We start from the raw sequence: 26838 nt of genomic DNA, 5'->3' as shown, positions 1-26838 counted from the left end.
TACTCTATTATAGAAATCAATAACATCACTGTTTCAGCCATTGTTAACTAATTATTGATTCTCAGACACAGTCTGCACTTCATTACATGTACATAACAGTTGTGTGTATTGCATTAAAGGCATACACATATATAATATTACACATTTAAAAAAATTAATAAAAAAACAGTAAAAGCTGTGCATGATTATTTATTACATATATGAATAAAAAATGAACATTCATGAAGCAGCAACCCAATCACAAACATTCTAATACTACAATAGTGGATTCAGTATTTGTAGGATACCATTTTTTGTTGATTTGGCAGTATTAGGTCAACCACAAATTTAAATTGTTTGAAGAAGTACAAATTTACCAAACGATATGTAGACTTTGGCAAAATGAAATCAAATATATCTAAAAATACATTTTTCCTAATCCACAAAAATTGGTACCCACAAAAATAAATGAATTCACAGTAATAGAAAAGACACCTAGTGGAGCCAACTCCATACATTTTTCCATATAGCATGTCCAGAAAATTTTGAATCAATTTTACTTCAATAAAATGCAGCAGTTTTTGTTTAAGATATTTCCTTTTCTTGGATTACATAGCTATGGCGGTGAGGGATGCGCTCTTTGTGTTAAATGAGCCAAACTTTTCCTGATGTATTGCCTATTTATTGACTATATTTCCTAATGACTTCACAGTCAAATTGTGCTATCAGGAATGAGGTAGAAATTACATTTTCTGAAAGCCTTTGTTTTGAAGTTATTTTATTGAAAAATACTACAATGTTTTTTTCTACTGAATTCAAATATTGTAAAGATTTAGACTTTTGACGTAACAACATTAAAAAGCTGATTTTGATTTAGATTTAACTGAAAATGTGTCAACAATGAATCAAATTCTGGAATAGTTTTGCTGAAGGACAACAAAGTAAAAATTGTCATTGTGTATATAGAACCAGCTTGTTTGTTGTAAACTTCACTTACCAGTGTAGATTGAAGATTTTCAAAGTTGCCTTACATTAACATGAACTGTTTATTTTGAGAATTTTCCCTGTCTGACAATGTCTGATGTTAAATTTAACATCATATTCAAGTCATTGATTAAGCTAATAGAGCTGTCAGTTTCAGTTTGAACATAGCATATTATAGATGGCAATGAGAAGATGTTTATTAGTTGATATTGATTGCATCCTCCTGCATTAAGTCTGCACTTGGTTACATATGAATACTGTCCTATGTATTATCATGAACTATTCCAGGCATTCAAGCAAATGTGAATTATTTATTAGGATCGTCAGTTTCATAGAAATTAAATTGAACTGTGTTGTCCTATAATTTTTTTATCTCACTTTGACGGAGTCAAAAAGCGAGACATAGGTATGCTGTTTCTGGCGTCAGCAGCGGCGTCGTCAACAATGTATTAGTTTGTGATTAGGTCTAGTTTATGGTGAAACACTAGTGCCAGTAGTGGTAGGTCAATGATATTTGGTATGCAGTTGTATTAGCATTGGCACATCTCATTACCATGGTTATTTTTTGGCCCCGCCCCCTCAGTCAAGGTCTATTGAATTATGAAACTTTGCTTAGTTTACATGTATTAGTTTGTGATTACGTCAGTTTATGGGGACCACTAGTGGTAGGTCAATGATATTTCGTATGCAGTTGTATAATCATTGGCATATCTTATTTCCATGGAGATTATTTGGTCCCGCCCCCTCAATCATGGTCTATTGACTTTGAAACATTTGCTTAGTTGATATGTATAATTTGGGTTTAGGTCAGTTTAAGGGGAACCGTTAGTGGTAGGTCAATGATAATTGGTATGCAGTTGTATAAGCATTAGCACATCTCATTTTTATGGAGAATATTTGGTTCTTACTCCTCAGTCATGGTCTATTGAATTTGAAACTTTTGCTTAGTTTACATGTATTAGTTTGTGATTAGGTAAGTTTAAGATGAACCACTAATGTTAAGTCAATGATATTTGGTTTTCAAATGTATTGGCATTTGCAAGTTTCATTTCCATGTAGATTTCTATAGCCCCACCCCCTCATCATGGTTCATTGACTTTGAAATTTTTACATAGTTTACAAGTTAATGTTTGTGTTTAGGTTTGTTTAAAAGGAACGACTTATGAAAAGTCAATGGTATTTGGTATGCAGTTGTATTAGCATTGGCACTTCTCATGTCCATGGAGATTGTTTAGTCATGGTTCATTCACTTTGAATATTTGCATAACTTACATGTTAAAGTATTGCTATTTTAATTTCAACATTTGCATAATCAAAATAACAAATAGGCGAGACATATCTCTGTGTTAACAGTTTATTATATATAATTGATGATATGATAGCTATGCATTTTATGCCCCACCTACAATAGTAAAGGGGAGTATTACTATTATATTTTCTAGGCTGTGTGTCCACTCATCGTCTGTCCTAGTGTAAAGTTTTAGTTTAAGGTTGTTAACCATGAAGTTATGGTCACAATCAACTTAAAACTTTCTACACATATTCGTTATGAAGTGACCTTTATAGAATATATGCCATATTACAGTTTAGACCAAGATTCCATGGTTAATTGCAGATGAAAATATAATGTGAGCTGGGCATGGTTTCATATGGACTCATCTTCTTGTTTTTATAAATTAAAAAGTAAAGCAATAACTTCATTTTTTATTAGAAATTTAACAATGAATGGTGGATAGGTCGTCTGGTAAAAGAGGGTTGTCCTGTTGGATTTATACCAAGTCCTGCCAAACTAGAAAATATGAAAGTTCAACAGCAGCCTGGAACAGCCGGTGGACGTGGTGCAAAACTTTACACAGCGTAAGATTCATAGAAGAGCTTTATGACAAAATATTAGTTTTTAAGAAGAAATTATGTAAATCTTAAGTGGTTAAAAGAAAGTAAATAAGGACTGCTGGTGCCACCTAGTTTTCACATCTAAAATAATAGCAAAAGATATTGATTTGATATTTGTTATATTGTTTAACTACTACAAGTTATAGATCAAGTTCGATTTTTGTTCTGTTCAGATGATTTTTTTGCATGCAAATGGTCCTTGGAAAATAATACATGCAAGTTGGGGAGGGTTGAGATCTCACCAAACATATTTTAACCTCTGCCGCATTTTTGGGCCTGTCCCAAGTCAAATTTTAATTTTGTTCCAATACATTGAATTTTTTACCAGTAGGGCATTATGTATTGCCATCCAATACTATCAGAGTGCTTGTTCATCATATTATTCAATTTAAAATTAGTGAATAAAAAAATGATACTATTGTTGCTAAAGAAATCATAGGTGTCAACCCTCTATATTTTGGAGATCTTCATTGGGGCTAATTTTCTCTTTCTGTTACTATTAATACTATTTTATGTTGTTTTCCTTATTACTTTAATTGGTAAATGAAAGAGACTTCATATTGAAAACATGATTGTAGAATATGTAGTCATATTAAATGCAACGTTTCCAAAATTAGTAGTATTCTTAGATGAGTCTTATACTTGGGCATTCATCCAAGCAAACTAAAAAATTTTGAAAATTATGAATTAAACAAGTATATAACTATGTGTTTCCTAGAAAAGCTCTTCATGATAGCATTTTGATTTTCATTTATCTAATAGTTATAAAAAATGTGAGCTTGTATTTTTTCAGTAAAAACCCTTCGTCGTCTAATATAGAAAGTTTATTAGGTGGTGGAGGAACCAACCCATCTAATTCACGTGGCTCAACTCCTCCCACACCAGATTTAGGGGTGATTGGGATGGACACAGAAAATGGGATGGATGGAGGACAGAGTACAGTCGATGACAGTGATAGTGTCGGAAACTCTAAACAGTCCAGCAGTGTAACGCCTCCTAGTGGCAAGGAGAAAAAGAAACCATTTTTCAAAAAGGTAAAACAGATATTTTTCGTAATGAAAATCTATTTTATAGAAAAATGGAGAAGTAGAGGTAAATGAAACAATGAAACCTTTGTCTAACACTGAATAAACCTCTTTTAACCAACCTATGTTTGTCAAAACTCAGAGCATATTTTCTACAAATTAATTCAGTCTAAACATTGTTGACATAAACATAATCTTTCGTGCTAAAGTAATTTGGGTTTAGAATGTTTGAGTTTTGTGTAAGTATTATAAGATACACCCCTGATGTTGTTAAATTGATAGGATATATCTTTGTTTACACAATGGTAGTTTGGTTTAATACAAAATGATAGCTTTTTTTAGTAGTACTGAAGCACAATTTTGTACAGTTGTTTTGTTTCATATATAAAAAAGAAGATGTGGTATGATTGCCAATGAGACAACTCTCCACAAAGGACCAAATGACACAGAAATTAACAACTATAGGTCACCGTACGGCCTTCAACAATGAGCAAAGCCCATACTGCACAGTCAGCTATAAAAGGCCCCGAAATGACAATGTAAAACAATTCAAACGAGAAAACTAACGGCCTAATTATGTACAAAAAATGAACGAAAAACAAATATGAAACACATAAACAAACGACAACCACTGAATTACAGGCTCCTGACTTGGGACAGGCACATACATACAGAATGTGGCGGGGTTAAACATGTTAGCTGGATCCCAACCCTCCCCTAACCTGGGACAGTGGTGTAACAGTACAACATAAGAACGAACTATAAAAATCAGTTGAAAGAGGCTTAACTCATCAGATGGATAAAAATACAAATACTACAAATACAAGTGGACGTGGGCGGGTACTTGTACATCCAAACAACAAAAAGACACTAAGTACAGATCTGAGAGTACTCACAGTTACTGACAGCTAGTTCTAAGCCACTAACAACTAATAAAAAAAATCATGCATCTAAGACTAAATTATCAATCCGTACACATCCAACATCCAATGGATTTAGTGTAAAGATATGCATATTATTTTTGGTGAAAATTGGAGAACTTCATAAACTTTGTGAAACATCTTTCTGTGTTTGGATTTTAGTGAAAATTGATATATTATTGTTATATAATTTGCTGTTCCAAATTGATTCATGATATAATAAAGTATGTGCTCATTATTTGTTTGAAAAATGGGGAAAAAACATCTATTTGTGCTAGGAACTAAAATTGATTTATTGCATGGTGTAATGTGCTATGCCAAATTGATTCCAAGTGTTAAAAATTATCCATCTGTTGCCATTTTCTAAATGGCCTCCAAAAGCAAAATACAGGTACATATTCAAAGCAATCTGATTTCAACAAAATTTCATATTTACGAGGAACAAAAGATCTTGAATGAATTTACTTTGAAAGCAATTGGTCATTTGTTTAGTTCACAGTTCTATAAATATAATTTAACATCAAAGGAGTCAAGTGATTATCTGTGGTATTTCAATGAGTGATTCTATCAGGGACAATTGAATGACTGTCATCATTAAAACATATATCCACCACTGTATAAGAAGGATTATGAAATAATTGTGTACTGTAGAGACTTAATTGGCAACTCTTTAATAATTGAAAATAATAGTAAAAGATGTCTGAACATGTATGACTGTAAGAAGATGAGATATGAAATCAACTACTAAATATTAAAGTTTGATGTTTAATCAATTATTTTTGAAAGATTTAGAACTCTAAATAGACTTTGTTACATCTAGTCATTCATTTGACAAATGTTATTTATTTTTCGGTTTGATTGTATTCCGCCATATGAATTAGTGCATAGTACTAGTAGGGCCTTCATTCAAGGGATATTATTTGTTTTTCAGTCTGATAGTATTCCACCGTATGAAGTAGTGCCTTCTATGCGACCTATAGTACTAGTAGGGCCTTCATTAAAGGGATATGAAGTAACTGATATGATGCAGAAAGCTTTATTTGATTTTCTCAAACATCGGTTTGAGGGCAAGTAAGTACTCTATTGAGGTTAAAAATTGACTGCCTTATTTATTTTAAATAAAATCATGACAGATATACTTAGGAATGATTCACTTAATAAAGATTAGTTCTTCATTAGATTTTAATGTATTTTTATGCAATCCTTAACATTATTATTATCAGTGATATTTAATACTGGTTCCCTCCCAACTAAAAGAGTTATGTGCGCGTAAATTATACACAATAGTTGTAAAATTTGAATATAATAAAGGCAACAGTAATTTACAAATGTTCAAATCTCATAAATTCATGAAGAAAATAAAATAATAGATAAAAAAATAAAATAAAAATACAAAATGAACTAATCAAATGAACTCCACAAGGCGTGACACTGGTTGCATTAACAGGGTAAGCATCTCTGTATGCCTGCCATGTGAATTCACACTCAGGCAAAATGTTTTAATCAGATTGTCAGAGAAACATTAGAAGTCACAACTTTCAGAAAGTAGTTTATAGAATTTCATACCTATTAATACAATTAATCGGATTATTAAAGGACATACATGATTGAAATAAGAAGATTTAACTTTCTTAAAATAAGTATAAATTATATACTTGCTTAGATCACAGTACTGGATTCATTTATTTTGGTGGGTTCAAATTTCATGGATTGATGAAAACTTTCTTGGATATTTGATTTCGTGATTTTAACAATGTTTGCATACATTCCTATAGTAATTTGTAATTCGTTGAACATTTCAATTCATGGATCCCCTGTACCCACAAAAAATTTTTATCCAACAAATAATAATGAATCCACAGTATCCTATATTGCTATGAATTTAAAATATGTAAATGAGATATCATCATAGTTGCCAACCTCTGACAATGACAAATCATGTCATGACATGACATGACATGTCAAAAAGCGTGTGAAAACGCGTGAAGTAGATGCAGACTTTTTAATATGAACATTATACAAATTTGTTAATATAAAAAAACAATATTCTACTGTAAACTTTTATTGTATTCAACAGTGGCTTGTTTACAACACAACTAGCTAGGCACATATTTAAAACAACTTCCAGTTTGGTTAACTTTACATGATAACAATGCACACAATATATCATTGTTGAGTTCTGATTTGAATTCAATGTAAATCTTCTTTATAATTGAAAATGCTCTCTCACAGTCAGAATTGCTATTTGGCAGAACTAAAATAGCTTTAGCAAGCTTTGAAAGAATGTCATAATGTTTTTTGTCAGTAAAAATGTCATCTATGTCTGCCCAGAATGTTGCTATTCCCTGGTCAAAGCTCTTTTGGCTAGATTTGAAACTGAAAAAGAAAAATATTTTATTTAATTTGAATACCATTGAATTCTTTATCAAATAGCTAGTTATCCTCTTGCACATATTGTTATGATTGCAAATTGTTGATAATGTTTAAGATGCATAATTTGTTATTGATATGCCCTTAATAATAGTCCTTTGATTAGGAAAATAAACATATTTGATTTGATCATTTTCTTTTATCCATTTAAACTCGGACTCCCAACTTTTTTGGTACGTAAACACGTATAGTTTTCGCTTATCACTCTGCTCTTTAGACGACGGTACAGGTTCAGAAAGCAACCTCTTTCTGCTGGACATTTCCCCAAAGTGAATTTAAAAAAAAAGAAAGTCACTAAACCTTAAAAACTTCTCACAAACTAACCTGAAGGGCTTTTGTTGTTCGTCAATATCGAAAAATAAACAACGAATACTTCGAAATTTTTTGTATTTATCGTCTAATTATGAAAAAACCTGAGAATCGCGATATCACAAACAACCAAAAAATCAAAACAACAGAGCGTGTAATGGCATGCAAAGTGGTGAAAAGCATGTACACACCATGTGACAAAATCTTTGTGTGTAAACCATTGAAAAAGCATGTATTACACGCGAATATCACGTGAGTTGGCAACTATGGATATCATGAGTATGTGGTTACAGCTTGATTATCTCTATCTTTGAAGTCTTAACATTTGATTGAAAATTATTTTTTTTCATTTATTTTTGTTTTTCAGAATCATCATAACTAGAGTATCTGTAGATATATCTTTAGCTAGAAAATCAATAGTTAACAAACCAAATAGGGTACTCGGTACTGGTACCAATAAAATGACTGCTGTAGGTAAGTCACTTAATAACCAAATAGGGAACCAGGTAATAGTACCAATAAAATGACTGCTGTAGGTAAGTCACTTAATAACCAAATAGGGAACCAGGTAATGGTACCAATAAAATGACTACTGTAGGTAAGTCTACATGACAGCAGTCATTGTTTACCGTGTCTATATAACCAACAAACAAAATTTTGTGTAGGTCATGATAGCCATGCCAACATCATTGACATACCAAATGGGATTCTTGTCCCAATAAAATTGTAAAGGTGGGTAGACATTTCTTTTATGTCATTTCTAAGATATTGAAGCACTTCCCTTGCAAGTTAGTAATTATAGCAACACAAACATTATTAAATGGCTATAAACATGATAAAGAGTGGGTATAAAAAAACTAAAATAAACAAAAGCAATAAACCAGAAAAAAACGATCTTTCTTATATTGATGATTTTGTACTCAGGAGACATGGTCCTGGAACAACTTTCTCCTCAAATATTATGGAGAGGGTTAACGTTTAAGATGGACTTATCACCAAAATGGTCTAAACAGAAAGCTGGTAACCGTCAAAGTGTAAAATTTGAAAACATATAAATCTGTTAAAAAGTGAAATACAATATATGCAATAGAAACTTTGGAATGATTTTAAACATTGTTTTGTTTTTTTTATTGTATAATATATAGATAATAAATATGAATTGTAATGTTTTTTTTCAGGCGAGGTTCAGGAAGAAATTGAAAGAATTTTCGGCTTATGTAGACAACTACAATTAGTAGCATTAGATTGTGACACTATAAACCACCCCTCTCAACTAGCCAAGACTTCATTAGCACCCATTATAGTTTATGTAAAAATAGCTTCACCAAAGGTAAGTCGCATTACTTTTAATTGGGTAAGCATTGATTGGACACCAAGTACAATAGTTTTATACCTACTGTGAACAAAGTTCAGTGTTTATATAGGAATCACTCTCGAGTGTCCTTCTGTCTGTGGGCAAGTTATGTCTGATTCAGATTGATTGCCTTTAGGGATTTCAATGATACTTGGTATTTGGTATAATTGTTGCCATTCACTACTATCTAAAAGGTCACTCATGCTTCAATTTTTCATCCCCGTATTCAAATTCCTACTCAAAACTTTTGAATGTCTTAAATATTAATGATACTCTGTATTATTTTTGAAAAAAAGACTTATGAAAAAGTGTTTATTTTGAATATCAGGAGAGAACATTTGGATCTGAAATATATGATTTTCATACTTTATAACTAAATTACCCAGTTTTTATAAGTGAATGACAAAAGATTTTTAGTGAAGTTTTCTTACAAAACTGGATATTATTATTAACATGGCCGCTTTAATCCTATAGAGAGACAGGGCTCTTATCATAATTTTTTAAGGAAAACTTGATATACAGGAAAAATGGAGAAGAAATAATATTTCCATACAAGTGTCTGGCATAATCTGTTTACACAGATTTGTTTTTAAAATGTTCTAACAGTATGTAGTGTTATTTATAGAAATGATGCAACTTGTAAACATCATTACATTTGGATATATTGGACATCAGACTGTATAAGTGATAATCACAGTGAAAAATTCATTTCTTTGATATATTTTTAGTACATGTATACACTTTCATAACCCTGGTTCATATAGCCAAGATTTCAACCAAGTAGTAACTGATGATACTTTTATATTTCAGGTATTACAGCGATTAATCAAATCTCGTGGGAAAGCCCAGAGTCGTAACATGAATGTTCAGCTGGTAGCTGCAGATAAGTTAAACCAGTGTAGTTCTGTAAGTACTCAGAGTTAATCATTGATATAAAAATAAGGAGATGTGGTATGATTGCCAACAAAACAACTATCCACCAAAGTTCAAATGAAGTGGATGTAAGCAGTTATAGGCAACCATTCAGCCTTCAACAATGAGAAAAAACCCATACCAAACCCAAACATGTCAGTTTTGATAGATTGTTTATTCTTATGGAGAATAGATGACCATAACTGATTAGTGCAATGATTTATTTTCATTTGTTATTTTATTTTGGTTTATTCTGGGTAAGACAAAAAGCAAACATGAAGGTTTTACCTGTGAATAACAATACTGTCTAGAAATTTTTTTTTCTTCACAATTTTGTCAATTTTCAAAGCTTGAAAGTCAGGTTTTATTATAAGTTTTGGAGAAAGAAAGTTGCAGTTTTAAGCAGAGTTATTTGAGTTGAAATTTCAACAATCAAGAATATTTACTTTGTTTAGGATCTAATAACTTGTATTTTAATCATGAAAACTAATGTTAACATAGGAAAGCAGCCATGGTCATGAAAAAGAAAACATAGATCTTTACATAAATTTACATTTGCTGGCTTCCATTACCTTTTAACCTAAAGAAGATCTTTTTAGACATTTAGATTAACGTTTTTTGGCTTCCATTACCTTGTAACCTAAAGAAGATCTTTTTAGACATTTAGATTTACATTTGTTGGCTTCCATTACCTTTTAACCTAAAGAAGATCTTTTTAGACATTTAGATTTACATTTGTTGGCTTCCATTACCTTTTAACCTAAAGATCTTTTTAGACAAAATGTTATAACAGTTGTAATGAGGAATTAAATGTTTAAATTATGTTTCTGTCAAGTGACAAATTGTAAAATGACATGTGTAGACATCAAGATAAGACCTTCAGCTGGCCCACAAACAAATATTAGTCTTACCCAGAATAAACCAAAATAAAATAACAAATGAAAATAAATCATTGCACTAATCAGTTATGGTCATCTATTCTTCATAAGAATAAATCTATCAAAACTGACATGTTTGGGTTTGGTATGGGTTTTTTCTCATTGTTGAAGGCTGAATGGTTGCCTATAACTGCTTACATCCACTTCATTTGAACTTTGGTGGATAGTTGTTTTGTTGGCAATCATACCACATCTCCTTATTTTAATATTGATTCACTTATAGGGTCTTTGCATCGGAATTAAACATATTTATTCTAAAACCAGTTGTTGGCATGACACGGGTTATGTTCTTCTCATATATTTTATGACGGTATAATACTAAACCCCTAACAGGAGGGATTGTGCCTGATATTCATATGATGAAGACATAATCTTTCAATCAGTTTAATTGAGGTCTGGAGCTGGCATGTCAGTAACTGCTAGTAGTCTGTTGTTATTTATGTATTATTGTCATTTTGTTTATTTTCTTTTGTTTCCTATTCTGACATCGAACTCGGACTTCTCTTAAACTGAGTTTTACTGTGCGTACTGTTGTACGTTTGTTTTTTCTACATTGGCTAGAGGTATAGGGGGAGGGTTGAGATCTCAAAAAACATGTTTAACCCCGCCGCATTTTTGCGCCTGTCCCAAGTCAGGAGCCTCTGGCCTTTATTAGTCTTGTATTATTTTAAATTTAGTTTCTTGTGTATAATTTGGAGTTTAGTATGATGTCCATTATCACTGAACTAGTATACATATTTGTTTAGGGGCCAGCTGAAGGACGCTTCCGGGTGCGGGAGTTTCTCGCTGCATTGAAGACCCATTGGTGGCCTTCGGCTGTTGTCTGCTCTATGGTCGGGTTGTTGTCTCTTTGACACATTCCCCATTTCCATTCTCAATTTTATCAAGAAACTGTTTTATAAATTGAAAAAATATTTCTTTCTGAATGTGTATGTGTATTATGATACTTCTGAAATAAAGGAATAAATAATGCACAATTTAATCTTTACATCAACTATTTTGTGTTGTAATAAGGAAAGGAAACATTCAGGAGTAAGGGTTTATGATTTGCCAATTCTGGTATTGCTGGAGATGTAAGATCCCAACAAAAATTGGCTCAGAGAATAATTAACAATTACAGTTCTTGTATCATTTAGTTAGAATGTCAGATATATTTAAAATAAAGCCTACTTGTGATGTTAATAATAAGCTTCAAATTTGGTTATGTCCTTATATAATTTAAGTTGTATTTTATTTGTACTTTCAGGACATGTTTGATGTGATTCTGGATGAAAACCAATTAGAAGATGCATGTGAACATTTAGCTGAATATTTAGAAGTTTATTATCGCGCTGCTAATCCTCCTGATTTGACACCTCATCATACGCCACGTCATCACGGGCACAGCCCTCACTCGCCGACTTCTCTCAGCCGGCATAATACAATGCCTGCCCCACATGGTTCACAACATCATCGTCATTCAATGTCTCCGGAACGTGGACATGATAGACGTGATAGACACTCACATGACCATGATGCAGGACGAACTTACGATAAAATGCATGACCGTGATTTAAGGTCGAATGAACATAGGGAATACGATAGGCGTAGGGAGCATGAATATAAACATGATGACAGGCTTTATAGTGATGAACACGATTCTATAGATCCTAGGTATGGATCACCATCAAGAAACTCTAAGTTTAAACCAATTAAACAAGCCAGTATAGACATTTAACCAATCAATTTTTGTCCGTTTGAATATTCAATTTATCCAATCACCTTGGTTATACTGTTAACCAATCAACTAAGACATGATACATAGCAGACCTAACCAATCAACATGTTTGTTACTGTATAGATATGGAATTGTTATGGAGTAGCACAGCCATTTTATTAACTGATTTCCAATTTAACCAATCAACATTGCTTGTAACTGGATGATTATCCAATCAACAATGACTGAGAGTTATCTCCCTCTTTCAAATAAAATCATGTGATTTTTGAATTTTTTCACCTTTTAACTTATAATATTAACACATGAATGGAAAGTTTTATGCTATGTTTTATTGAGTATGAATGTGTTTTGTATACATGGATAAGAAGTAGTATTTAGTACAGCTGCTGAAATTAAAACATGAAGCCTTCATCCTTTTCAATTTTAGGAAACGCCTAGAAATCGTTTGTAGTTTATACCATAGAAATTCATATATTTTCAGAAATAAATTGGAGAAATGTTCAAATAATTTGAATTGTACCCAGACAATTTATAACCTGCTATCAAGTGTATGGCTATTTAGAATTCTGTTTTTTAAAACCTTTTCTCTGTGAACGGAAAATTTAGCACCATCTCTTACCAAATGTTAGGACGATAAAATATTGATGAGAAAAAAGTTTGTTTTGGTTTACTATCTGTATTTAATTTTGAAAAAATAACATTTATTGAAATTATCTGATTGTCTTTCATGATTCAGAACATCAAAGTATCTGGGGCCTCATGTAAGGATGATAACTTTACCTATTAAGCAAGATGATGACTTAACAATAATATAATTATATACATTAGTAGTCAATTAAAACAATCTGTTGTCAGAATTTTCTGTCATCTGTCTTTTCAAATTTGTAATAAGCAATTGTCTTTTTTTTAAAACAATGATAACTGACTGCAACATTTGAGAATCAGATATTTTAATTTTGTTGGCCTACAGTCAAACACACATTTGCTTGGAAATATTCTTGTCCTTTATACATATATATTTGGAGTTAAATATTGATCTTCTGAGAAGGATGTGAAATGATGCATTTATTATTTTTAAGTTGATAGCATTCAGTTTGTGGAAATATAAGATATATGATTGGCATATGTTTTGTGGTTTTTTTATTGCTTAGGTTTCTTTTTGACTTAAACTCAACTTTGTTCTCAATCACACGACGTTTTTATAAACAGATTACCATTACTGCATAGAATAGTGGAAAAAATGTTTTGCAAAAGTATTTTGAATGTTGATGTAACATTTTACAAGTATTTGGAAAGGATGGAGGCTTTATAAAAATTGATGCATATAAAAATGTATTTGATTTTTAATATTTATTTGATTTAAGAATATTTTTTTCTTCAATTTAATTTATACTGTATGTGCAATAGGTGATCTACACAAAAATGCAATGATTTTTTGATTCTATATATTACTTATGTGCAATCTGCTACCAGTATATGTAAATGTAGGTTTATGTTGCATTACTTTACATTAAAGCAAACTTTGTTTAATTCTTACTAAGAAAGAGTCTACAGGAATGATGCGAAAAACTAGATGAAGTTGAATAATAAACAATTTAGATTAAATGAGACCTAGCCATTTCTAATAAAAAAAAATATTAGGGATTCAACTTTGTTGCAACTGAAAGTAAACTTAGTTTGTTTTCCAAGAAATGAGGCTTTTTGTAGTAGTTTGCATCTAATATTCAATTAAGTAGTTATTTATATTTTTAAATAATAGAGAGGTTGGTAAGGAAATTTGAATCATATTTTTGAAAGAAACATTATCGACAATGTAAGGGTAGAATGTGTACAGATTTATTATGAGCATAATAATAAAGTTTATCATCAGGTATACCCCACATCTTCCATCATACTAATGGCAATTATGAATCTCAGTTCTAATGGTAATTATGAATCTCAATTTTTATAAAGTTGTAATTATAAATCAAAATGATATTTATACTATGATATAACACCCTGATATTTTTTGTTTCTCTATTTTACATGTAAATCATAACATACATGTGATAAACAAGAGATGAATTTATTTAAGCTGTTGGATTCTTTGGTTGTTTTCAAAGATGAAGTCCTTATTGAATATTTACACAATAGCCTACAAATAGAAATATTGGACCTTTTGGCTGAGTGGACTTCATCTGTGAAATTGCTTTAGTCTGTCATCACTTCAAAAGTATGGTTTTAATTTCCCCCCCCCCCAGGTAATTTGTATATACTCGCCAAATATTTTTGGAATACACTGGTCATTCCAAGCATCCTTACTAATAAAACTGACCAGCATGATATTTTACCAACACATTAGAAGTGGGATAAAAACAAAACAAACAGAGATACAATCACTGTTTATAAAAAGCCTATGGGTACTAACAAATAAAAAAAGAGCATTTTGTTGAAAAATGTATCCACAATTTGTAACTTCAAAATATCTTAACTGGTCATGCTTAAGAATTAGTTTTAAAATCTGAGATATCACATGTATGTTAATGAGATAAATATATATATTTCTTGTTTATTGTTATTTTAAGTGCAATATTTTATATACATATTCATTGACCAAATAAAGTTCTGTTATCCTTGGTTTCAGTAAAAACAACAAAGATCAGTCTTCAAAAGGAAATTTGCCATTTTGGTTTTAGGGAAAATTAATAGTATAACTTATTAATGTAAAACAAACTGTTAGTACCAGTGACAAAATTGCATATACTTGAGAAACCTGCTCACAAAATGTCCTGCCTAAATGTTCTTTTTTAGATAATGGACAGTAACAGTGCAACATGGAATTGTATTTAAACATTTCTTATTGGACAAATATTGATTTTAAGAAGATCTCAATAGGAGCAATGTGAAATTTCTACACTAGTATATTTAAACTGTGAAAATAACAGAACCCTGATTTGGTTTAGGTTGTGACCTATATACATACTTAATATTTACTTTGAATTTAATGGTTGTAAGATACTAAAATAAGAAAAGATTTTTTGTATGCTTAATAACTCAAATATATATCAAATTTTAAGAAGAAAAGTATACACAGTTAATGGATTTTTGAAACAAGACATGCATAATAAAACTCCGTATTTTGGGTAGTTTTTTTCACATTTGATAAATAGACATATTTTGTTAAATTGTACAGTATGCATAATTTTGTCTACATTCATACAGTTGTAAGTTTCTCAAATATTTCTTGACCCAATGTTTCTTTAATGAAGACTAACGTCATATAATGGGTGAGGATCAAGGAGGGGATAAGTAGAATTACTCCTATGTTATTTTTTTACTCAGATCCTACAAAGAGATCATGTTTATTTTTTACTTAAATGCACTTAAAACGTTGATATCTTTGTTAAAACCATAAGGGTACAAACATACGAAATCCAAAGAAGAAATCCAGAAACATGAATATTCATGTTGTGTTCTGAAATTGTTGAAAGAAATCCTTAAAGTCTTTACACTAACTAATGTATTTATTTACAAGTAATTTTATTTTCATATGACTATAGGAAATAATTTACATGTAAGATACACAGAAAATCTGTCTCAAAATAGCTGTAATATATAACAGATTTAAATGCAGGTTTATCCATTTTATACTGATTTTACTTTTACTTTAAAAAGTATTAGCGCATATGCAACTGTTTATATGGTCACCTGATAAGTAGAAATTATGACACTTTATATTTCTAGTTGGTAAAAAAATGTGACTAAATTCCTGATCTTATTTTTGTATTTTACATGGGTCATTCTATCAATGGTATCATTAAAGATTACAAAATACTTCAACAAAACATGCAGTTATGTACAGGGTTAAATTTAACAGGTTGTTATTTAGCCGTTTGTTAATCTATATACATGTACATCTGATTGGATGTAAAAAGTTTGGAATCATGTGATGAAACAAAGAATACTCTAAAATTTGAATCCAGAATTATTTTAACATTTTTCTGGAAAACCGATGTGGATGTTCAGCTACATGATTTTAGAATAAAACAAAGAAAATAGAACTTTCATCTTGACAATTATAGATAACCAACAACTAAAGACAATAACTATTTCCTGTTTGTTAATGACATTGTATATTGCAAGGACTTGATATTGGATATTACCAATGACAGAAATCCTTTAGTTTATTTTGCAGAATGTTTGGTTGTTAAAGTGTGTGTAAGGTTGTTCACTAATGTTATATATGAAATCATTTAAGCTTCTACAAACTTGTACAATTTTTCACTCATATTACTCCATTTTTGTTGGATTTGTAAATAAAAACGGATTTTTATCTCCAGATGTGTTCTTTTTACAGTTTTTATCTTGCCAGAGACAAAAATCATTGGAGCGCAGTGATCTGAGGGTTGCAAATACCTAATTATCCTATCAATTTTTGTCTCCTACGTATCCCACATTTTGTATGAAAGTTAAATGAATGCCATCATTGCTTTATGGATTACAAAAAATATTGTCTCTGATGTCTACAGGTAAGCCCCATTTGTCACAGCCACTTTGAGACCTATGGCAAACTTAACTAGTCCACTGAAAACTGAACTTCACAGGAATTATATATATCACAAGAGCACATTGGCAACATTTTGGATCTCTGACTGAATGAAATTAGTTTTGTCTATAGTATTTGTATTGCCTTCTGATGAAGTCGCACAGGAATTTGGTGGGCAGTCTGCTTGCAATAGCTTTCTGTCTGAACCTGTCATTGATTTCCTAATATCAGACTTTCATAGTAACCAACTGGAGAATGTTAGAGAGGATCAACAATCGCTTGTCCTTCAGGAAGATTTGATTTTGTGTATTATTAGAGTGCATGTTTGCCAATTCTTACCTTCTAAGTTACTTAAGAAAGTGCAGAGATATTATAATGCGTACTGTGGATTCATTTATTTTCGTGGAAACAAAAAATTGTATTTATGTGGTTTTGCCAAAGTCATGTGTACCTGCCTTTAGAAAATTTGTTATTCTTTGGAACATTTAGATTCATGGTTCATGTAAATGCACACAAATTGGTGTCCTTCAAATAATAATGAATCCACAGTATGTCTGTCTGTAATTAAATAATTCCTGGTTCATTACATTGTCTCTTCAGCAACAGATGGGTTATACAGTTATCACAATGTTTGTAAAATAACTACCACTTAGGGGTGTTTAACAACCTTGACTACCCACGAGGGTCTTTGTCAAATAATGGATTAATTATTGAGGATAAACGGTAATTTCAATGTCCACATTAAACAGATATGTTCTTTCAAACCATTTTGCATTCATGAATTTAGATAGAGGTAAGTTGATTTATTTGGGACATAACTCCTGATAAAAATAATTGATCACTGCTGATTTTGGCACTCATCTCAGATTGCTCAGAACACTTACAATGCAATTTTTATACGACCGCAAAAAAATTTTTGTGGTCGTATATTGGTATGACGTTGGCGTCGGCGTCGGCGTCGTCGTCGTCCGTCGTCGTCGTCGTCGTCGTGACAATAACTTGTGCTAGTGTATGGATCTTTCTGAAATTGTACTACAAGGTTCCATATCACAAAGGGAAAGCTGGGTTTGAGTTTGGGGGTAATTGCCCTAAACTTTTAGGAATTTGGGGCCAAAAAGGGGCCAAAAAACACATTTTTTTCTAGTTTCCAGACAATAACTTGTGTTCAAGTGTATGGATCTCTCTGAAATTGTACTGCAAGGTACCATACCACAAAGGGAAGGCTGGGGTTGAGTTTGGGGTGATGAATCATAATGGGGGTTCAAAAAATTTTGGGGGGGGATTTATTTTTTTTTCCTTTTTTTTCTTTTTTTCCTTTTTTGTTTCTTTTAAAATTTTCCATTTTAAGTTGGTTATTTCTGATTTATATTTAAAATCAAATAAAAATGATATGGTAGGAGATACACACCAAACAGGTTGTGTAAATTATTATATAATAAGTATTGTGCAATAGCAAGAAATTTTCAATTGCACAGTATTGCACAATAGCAAGAAATCTTCGATTGCACAGTATTGCGCAATAGCAAGAAATCTTCAATTGCACAGTATTGCGCAATAGCAAGAAATATCCAATAGCACAATATTGCGCAATAGCAAGAAATTGTCAATTGTACAGTATTGCGCAATAGCAAGAAATATTTAATAGCACAGGATTGTGCAAAAGAAGATACTTCCTATAAATTGCTTATTTCTTGACCAATTTCAATGGGGTTTTATTCTTGATTTCATGGGGTTCTTTAATATGCTGAATCTAACCGTGTATTTAGTTTTTGGATTTTGGGCCCCGTTTTTAAATTGGTCCACATTGAGGTCCAAAGGGTCCAAAATTAAACTTTGTTTGATTTCATCAAAAATTGAATTATGGGGGTTCTTTGATATGCCGAATCTAACTGTGTATTTAGATTCTTAAATTTTGGTTCCGTTTTCAAATTGGTCAACATTAAGGTCCAAAGGATCCAAAATTAAACTTAGTTTGATTTTAACAAAAATTGAATTCTTAGGGTTCTTTGATATGCTGAATCTAAACATGTATTTAGATTTTTGATTATGGGCCCAATTTTCAAGTTGGTCCAAATCGGGGTCCAAAATTAAACTTTGTTTGATTTCAACAAAAATTGAATATATGGGGTTCTTTGATATGCTGAATCTAACCATGTATTTAGATTTTTGATTTTTGGGCCCCGTTATCAACTTTGTCCACATTGAGGTCAAAAGGGTCCAAAATTAAACTTTGTTTGATTTCATCAAAAATTGAATTATTGGGGTTCTTTGATATGCCGAATCTAACCGTGTATTTAGATTCTTAATTTTTGGTTCCGTTTTCAAATTGGTCTACATTAAGGTCCAAAGGGTCCAAAATTAAACTTAGTTTGATTTTAACAAAAATTGAATTCTTAGGGTTCTTTGATATGCTGAATCTAAACATGTATTTAGATTTTTGATTATGGGCCCAGTTTTCAAGTTGGTCCAAATTGGGGTCCAAAATTTAACTTTGTTTGATTTCAACAAAAATTGAATATATGGGGTTCTTTGATATGCTGAATCTAACCATGTATTTAGATTTTTGATTTTTGGGCCCCGTTATCAACTTTGTCCACATTGAGGTCCAAAGGGTCCAAAATTAAACTTTGTTTGATTTCATCAAAAATTGAATTATGGGGGTTCTTTGATATGCCGAATCTAATTGTGTATTTAGATTCTTAAATTTTGGTTCCGTTTTCAAATTGGTCTACATTAAGGACCAAAGGGTCCAAAATTAAACTTAGTTTGATTTTAACAAAAATTGAATTCTTAGGGTTCTTTGATATGCTGAATCTAAACATGTATTTAGATTTTTGATTATGGGCCCAGTTTTCAAGTTGGTCCAAATCGGGGTCCAAAATTAAACTTTGTTTGATTTCAACAAAAATTGAATATATGGGGTTCTTTGATATGCTGAATCTAACCATGTATTTAGATTTTTGATTTTTGGGCCCCGTTATCAACTTTGTCCACATTGAGGTCCAAAGGGTCCAAAATTAAACTTTGTTTGATTTCATCAAAAATTGAATTATTTGGGTTCTTTGATATGCCGAATCTAACCGTGTATTTAGATTCTTAATTTTTGGTTCCGTTTTCAAATTGGTCTACATTAAGGTCCAAAGGGTCCAAAATTAAACTTAGTTTGATTTTAACAAAAATTGAATTCTTAGGGTTCTTTGATATGCTGAATCTAAACATGTATTTAGATTTTTGATTATGAGCCCAGTTTTCAAGTTGGTCCAAATTGGGGTCCAAAATTTAACTTTGTTTGATTTCAACAAAAATTGAATATATGGGGTTCTTTGATATGCTGAATCTAACCATGTATTTAGATTTTTGATTTTTGGGCCCCGTTATCAACTTTGTCCACATTGAGGTCCAAAGGGTCCAAAATTAAACTTTGTTTGATTTCATCAAAAATTGAATTATGGGGGTTCTTTGATATGCCGAATCTAACTGTGTATTTAGATTCTTAAATTTTGGTTCCGTTTTCAAATTGGTCTACATTAAGGTCCAAAGGGTCCAAAATTAAACTTAGTTTGATTTTAACAAAAATTGAATTCTTAGGGTTCTTTGATATGCTGAATCTAAACATGTATTTAGATTTTTGATTATGGGCCCAGTTTTCAAGTTGGTCCAAATCGGGGTCCAAAATTAAACTTTGTTTGATTTCAACAAAAATTGAATATATGGGGTTCTTTGATATGCTGAATCTAACCATGTATTTAGATTTTTGATTTTTGGGCCCCGTTATCAACTTTGTCCACATTGAGGTCAAAAGGGTCCAAAATTAAACTTTGTTTGATTTCATCAAAAATTGAATTATTGGGGTTCTTTGATATGCCGAATCTAACCGTGTATTTAGATTCTTAATTTTTGGTTCCGTTTTCAAATTGGTCTACATTAAGGTCCAAAGGGTCCAAAATTAAACTTAGTTTGATTTTAACAAAAATTGAATTCTTAGGGTTCTTTGATATGCTGAATCTAAACATGTATTTAGATTTTTGATTATGGGCCCAGTTTTCAAGTTGGTCCAAATTGGGGTCCAAAATTTAACTTTGTTTGATTTCAACAAAAATTGAATATATGGGGTTCTTTGATATGCTGAATCTAACCATGTATTTAGATTTTTGATTTTTGGGCCCCGTTATCAACTTTGTCCACATTGAGGTCCAAAGGGTCCAAAATTAAACTTTGTTTGATTTCATCAAAAATTGAATTATTGGGGTTCTTTGATATGCCGAATCTAACCGTGTATTTAGATTCTTAATTTTTGGTTCCGTTTTCAAATTGGTCTACATTAAGGTCCAAAGGGTCCAAAATTAAACTTAGTTTGATTTTAACAAAAATTGAATTCTTAGGGTTCTTTGATATGCTGAATCTAAACATGTATTTAGATTTTTGATTATGAGCCCAGTTTTCAAGTTGGTCCAAATTGGGGTCCAAAATTTAACTTTGTTTGATTTCAACAAAAATTGAATATATGGGGTTCTTTGATATGCTGAATCTAACCATGTATTTAGATTTTTGATTTTTGGGCCCCGTTATCAACTTTGTCCACATTGAGGTCCAAAGGGTCCAAAATTAAACTTTGTTTGATTTCATCAAAAATTGAATTATGGGGGTTCTTTGATATGCCGAATCTAACTGTGTATTTAGATTCTTAAATTTTGGTTCCGTTTTCAAATTGGTCTACATTAAGGTCCAAAGGGTCCAAAATTAAACTTAGTTTGATTTTAACAAAAATTGAATTCTTAGGGTTCTTTGATATGCTGAATCTAAACATGTATTTAGATTTTTGATTATGGGCCCAGTTTTCAAGTTGGTCCAAATCGGGGTCCAAAATTAAACTTTGTTTGATTTCAACAAAAATTGAATATATGGGGTTCTTTGATATGCTGAATCTAACCATGTATTTAGATTTTTGATTTTTGGGCCCCGTTATCAACTTTGTCCACATTGAGGTCAAAAGGGTCCAAAATTAAACTTTGTTTGATTTCATCAAAAATTGAATTATTGGGGTTCTTTGATATGCCGAATCTAACCGTGTATTTAGATTCTTAATTTTTGGTTCCGTTTTCAAATTGGTCTACATTAAGGTCCAAAGGGTCCAAAATTAAACTTAGTTTGATTTTAACAAAAATTGAATTCTTAGGGTTCTTTGATATGCTGAATCTAAACATGTATTTAGATTTTTGATTATGGGCCCAGTTTTCAAGTTGGTCCAAATTGGGGTCCAAAATTTAACTTTGTTTGATTTCAATAAAAATTGAATATATGGGGTTCTTTGATATGCTGAATCTAACCATGTATTTAGATTTTTGATTTTTGGGCCCCGTTATCAACTTTGTCCACATTGAGGTCAAAAGGGTCCAAAATTAAACTTTGTTTGATTTCATCAAAAATTGAATTCTTGGGGTTCTTTGATATGCTGAATCTAACCATGTATTTAGATTTTGGATATTGGACCATAATAGGTGAATGTCCAATTTAAAATTTTTAAGTTCTTAGACCACATTCAATCTGTGTTAGAAACCTATGCTGTGTCAAATATTGAATCACAATCCAAATCCAAAGCTGTATCAAGCTTGAATGTTGTGTCCATACTTCCCCCAACTGTTCAGGGTTCGACCTCTGCGGTCGTATCAAGCTGCGCCCTGCGGAGCAATTAATTCATATACATGTAATTTATATCTCTGAGGGGCATAACTCTTTTTCAAAAAAATTATTGACACTGATTTTTGAACTTGTCCAAGACATCGCTGATACATATATAAACCTTTGATATATATTTTATAATAAACTGTTGACACAGAGATATGTCTCGCCTTTTTATACGACCGCAAAAAAATTTTGAGGTCGTATATTGGTATGACGTTGGCGTCGTCGTCGTCGTCTGGCGTCTTCGTCCGAATACACAATGGTTTTCGCACTCTAACTTTAGTTTAAGTGAATGGATCTCTATGAAATTTTATCATAAGGTTCAATACCACAATAGGAAGGTGGGGATTGATTTTGGGGGTTATGGTACCAACAGTTAAGGAATTAGGGGCCAAAAAGGGGCCGAAAATAAGCATTTTTGTAACTTCCAGACATAACTTGTGTGTTAGCATATGGATCTCTTTGACATTGTACCACAAGATTCCATATCACAAAGGGTCAATGCTGGGATTGATTTTGGGGTTAATTGCCTCAAAATTTTAGGAATAAGGGGCCAAAAGGGGGCAAAAAACAAGCATTTTTCTAGTTTCATGACAATAACTTGTGTGTAAGTGTATGGATCTTTCTGAAATTTTACTACAAGGTTCCATTTCACAAAGGGAAAGCTGGAATTGAGTGTTGTGGTAATTGCCCAAAACGTTTAGTAATAAGGGGCCTAAAAAGGGGTTTAAAATAAGCATTTTTTAGTTTCTAGACAATAACTTGTGTTCAAGTGTATGGATCTCTCTAAAATTGTATTACAAGGTACCATACCATAAAGGCAAGGCTGTTATTGAGCTTGGTTTGGGGGGAAAGGGGGGTGGGGGTGATGAATCATAAGGGGGCGGGGGTCAAAAAAGGGGTAATTTTTTTTTTCCTTTTTTTTTTGTTTAAAATTTACATTTTAAGTTAGTTATTTTTTGTCACGAAGAGAAAGTAGGAATTGAGTTTTGGGGTTAATTGCTCAAACATTTATGAATAAGGGGCCAAATATTGGTCGAAAATAAGGATTTTTTTAGTTTGCAACAAAAACTTGTGTTCAAGTGTATGGATCTCTGTGAAATTGTATTGCAATGTACCATACCACAAATTGAAGGTTGTGATTGAGGTGGGGGATGATGAATCAAAAGGGGGTTGAAAAAATGTGTGGGGGGTAGGATTTTTTTTTTTCCTTTTTTTTTCTTTAAAATTTTCCATTTAAAGATGGTTGTTTCAGATTTATATATGAAAGAAAATAATAATGATACGGTTATATATCATGAGGAATTGAAATTTAAAATTATGTATATTGGAAATTTAGGTTACATTGGAAAGTAATAATTGGCTTTGGGGGTGGGGGGGGGGGGGGGGGGGGGTGGGGGGTGGTTATGGCTCTAATGTTTAAGGAATAAGGGGAAAAAAGGTTAAAAAACAAGGGTTTCCATTTTAATAGACAAATAATTGAGTAAAGAACATTATTTAAAAGCAGTGTAAGGTTGGTAATTCAAACTCATTTAAATATCTCATCTACACTGCTTTTAAATTATGTAAATTGGAAATTTGCCAATAACTTTATTGTTAATAAATGCATTGGAAATTTGCCAACAATTTTAGTGTAATAAACTTCATTGGAAATTTGCCAATATAAAATTTTGCTGATGAAGGTTTTTTGTTTACCTTTAGCCTTGACTATGAAGTCATTTTCTATTTTTATAGCCTTATGATGTAGTTGAATTATTTAATACTTTTATGATGTGTTTAAATGGGGTTTTATCATGTTTATGGTTGCAAATTTATTGTTTTAGTATAATAAACTCCATTTAAAATTTGCCAATAAAAAAAATTTTTGTTTATTTTTAGCTATGATTATGATGTCATTTTCTATTTTACTTTTATGGTTGCAAAGAAATTTTTATTTTTAGATATTACTGTTAAATGATGCTGATTAAGGTTTTTGCTATGTTTAGCCATGACTATGATGTCATTTTCTATTTTAATATCTGTTATGATGTATTTAAATGGGCTTTTATGGTTACAAAGGAATTTTATTTTTAGATATTACTATAAAATGTTGCTGATGCTGATTAAGGATTTTGTTTATTTTTAGCCATGACTATGATGTCATTTTCTATTTTAATACCTTTATGATGTAATTTCCATTTTTAGATATTACTGTTAAATGATGCTGATTAAGGGTTTTTTGCTATGTTTAGCCATGACTATGATGTCATTTTCTATTTTAATATCTTTATGATGTATTTAAATGGGCTTTTATGGTTACAAAGGAATTTTATTTTTAGATATTACTTTAAATGTTGCTGATTAAGGATTTTTGTTTATTTTTAGCCATGACTATGATGTCACTTTCTATTTTAATACCTTTATGATGTATTTAAATGGGCTCCCATGTATTTAGATTTTTGATTATTTATACAAGTTACCAAATTGGTCCACATTGAACAAAAACGGTCCAAATTTCAACTTTATTACATTACATCAAACATTGAATTCTACATATTCTTTGATATATTGAAATTAACAAACAATTTAGTTTATGGATATTCCACCATAATAGGTAAATTAAATTTTTTCCAGTTCTTACACCACATTCATCCTGTGTCAGAAACCTATGCTGTGTCAAATATTTAATGACAATCCAAAGTCATAGCTGTATCAAGCTTGAATTTTGTGTCCATACTTGCCCCAACTGTTCAGGGTTCGACCTCTACGGTCGTATCAAGCTGCGCCCCAGCGAAGCATTTTATTGTAATTTTGGTAGTATAATGATGATGATGGATGGCTGCTTAACGTCCAGCGGCAAATTAATATGCATATTCAGGACAAGTACATGTTTTCACAAGGTAAGAGTCCACAGGAAGACATGTCACTTTACCTGGTTATATTAATCTTGACTTGGAGCCGACCAGTCTTTGCTCTTACTCCTTAATGCCGCGTGCTTAGCCGAGAAGCAGCAAATACCATTTTTGAAGTCTTTGGTTTGACCCAGCCAGGGTCACGACCTCCTGCACTTGAAGCGAACATGATACCATTAACCACGAGACCACCGGGGCGGAAGTAGTATAATGAAAATGTTGAATCCAAATGGCAAACTCTAAACATGTAAACTATGCAAAACATTCAAAGTCAATGAACCATGACTCTAATAATGTGTAGGACCAAATTTTGGGGAAAAGAGAAATGCATACCAAATACCATTGACTTATCATAAGTGGTGCCTTTTACACTAACCAAAACACAAACTTTAACTTGAAAACAATGTAAAAGTTTCAAAGTCAATGAACTTTGATGAGGGGATTGAACCTTATAATCTCCATGGCAAATGCTAATACAACTGCATACCAAATATCATTGACTTAACATTAGTGATTCCTCTTAATTCGATCTAATCTCAAACCTCAACATGTAAACTAAGCAAAAGTTTCAAAGTCAATAGACCATGACTGAGGGGGTGTCACCAAATAATCTCCATGGAAATGAGATGTGACAATGCTAAAACAACTGCAGTTCAAATATCATTGACCTACCACTTGTAGTTACCCATAAACTGACCTAATCACAAACTAATACATTGTTGACAATGCAGGAAACAGCATACCTATGTCTCCCTTTTTGACTCCGTCAGGGCGAAACTAAAAATCAGAAGGAAATGGCTTTACTCCTCAGATTGACACGAATCACATTTAACATTCAGATTTTCTCTATGAAAGTTAGTTATTCCCTTGTTTAAATTAACCTGGTCTGCAAGTATGAAGATGGAAAGTCTATTATAAAATGAATAAAAGAACAGAGTTCCAATGTCCCTGCGTTACACATATTCTATCTATCCAAGGTACAAGGACAATAACTAATAAAAACACTTTTTTTTGTTCTTTAAAACATTTTATAAATATCTTAAGAGAAATGAAAGGCTTCAGAGCAAATACAATGTGACTTCTATCATAATTTATAATTCCAAGGGTCATAACTCGTTAAAAATATTTGATCAGAACTTATTTTCGAAAGTGTCAAAGACATTGCTGATATAAGTTTCATAAAATTCTGGCAAGAATTGAACACATGAGAGCGATAACATTGCAGTTTTCCATAAATAATCATTATTTTCAAGGGGCATAACTCTTTTAAAAATGATCG

At 31.6% G+C, this 26838-nt stretch overlaps 1 protein-coding gene and 1 long non-coding RNA gene across 10 annotated transcripts in view; both read left to right on the top strand.

Moving 5' to 3' along the window:
* LOC127718891 (voltage-dependent L-type calcium channel subunit beta-1-like) overlaps positions 1-16779 on the top strand; it is a 66140-nt gene extending 49361 nt beyond the window's left edge. For all 4 annotated transcript variants that reach the window (XM_052224976.1, XM_052224973.1, XM_052224972.1 and 1 more), the window contains 7 exons: positions 2675-2820; positions 3650-3890; positions 5733-5872; positions 7908-8014; positions 8719-8870; positions 9705-9800; positions 11991-16779. In XM_052224976.1, the coding sequence (XP_052080936.1) occupies positions 2675-2820; positions 3650-3890; positions 5733-5872; positions 7908-8014; positions 8719-8870; positions 9705-9800; positions 11991-12461 (1353 nt within the window). In that variant the 3' untranslated portion in view covers positions 12462-16779. The remainder of the gene's footprint in view (positions 1-2674; positions 2821-3649; positions 3891-5732; positions 5873-7907; positions 8015-8718; positions 8871-9704; positions 9801-11990) is intronic.
* A 1442-nt stretch (positions 16780-18221) lies between these two features.
* LOC127718931 (uncharacterized) overlaps positions 18222-26838 on the top strand; it is a 36400-nt gene continuing 27783 nt past the window's right edge. For 3 of the 6 annotated variants that reach the window (XR_007990020.1, XR_007990021.1, XR_007990019.1), the window contains exon 1: positions 18222-22484. This is a non-coding gene — a long non-coding RNA (uncharacterized LOC127718931). The remainder of the gene's footprint in view (positions 22485-26838) is intronic. The other 3 variants (XR_007990024.1, XR_007990023.1, XR_007990022.1) reach the window with 3 other exon arrangements.

Source organism: Mytilus californianus, unplaced genomic scaffold (genome assembly GCF_021869535.1).
Source record: "Mytilus californianus isolate M0D057914Y unplaced genomic scaffold, xbMytCali1.0.p SCAF_10, whole genome shotgun sequence".
NCBI classification, from domain to species: domain Eukaryota; kingdom Metazoa; phylum Mollusca; class Bivalvia; order Mytilida; family Mytilidae; genus Mytilus; species Mytilus californianus.
The sequence above is the reverse complement of the archived record's forward strand: the minus strand, read 5'-3'. Positions and strand labels throughout refer to the sequence as shown.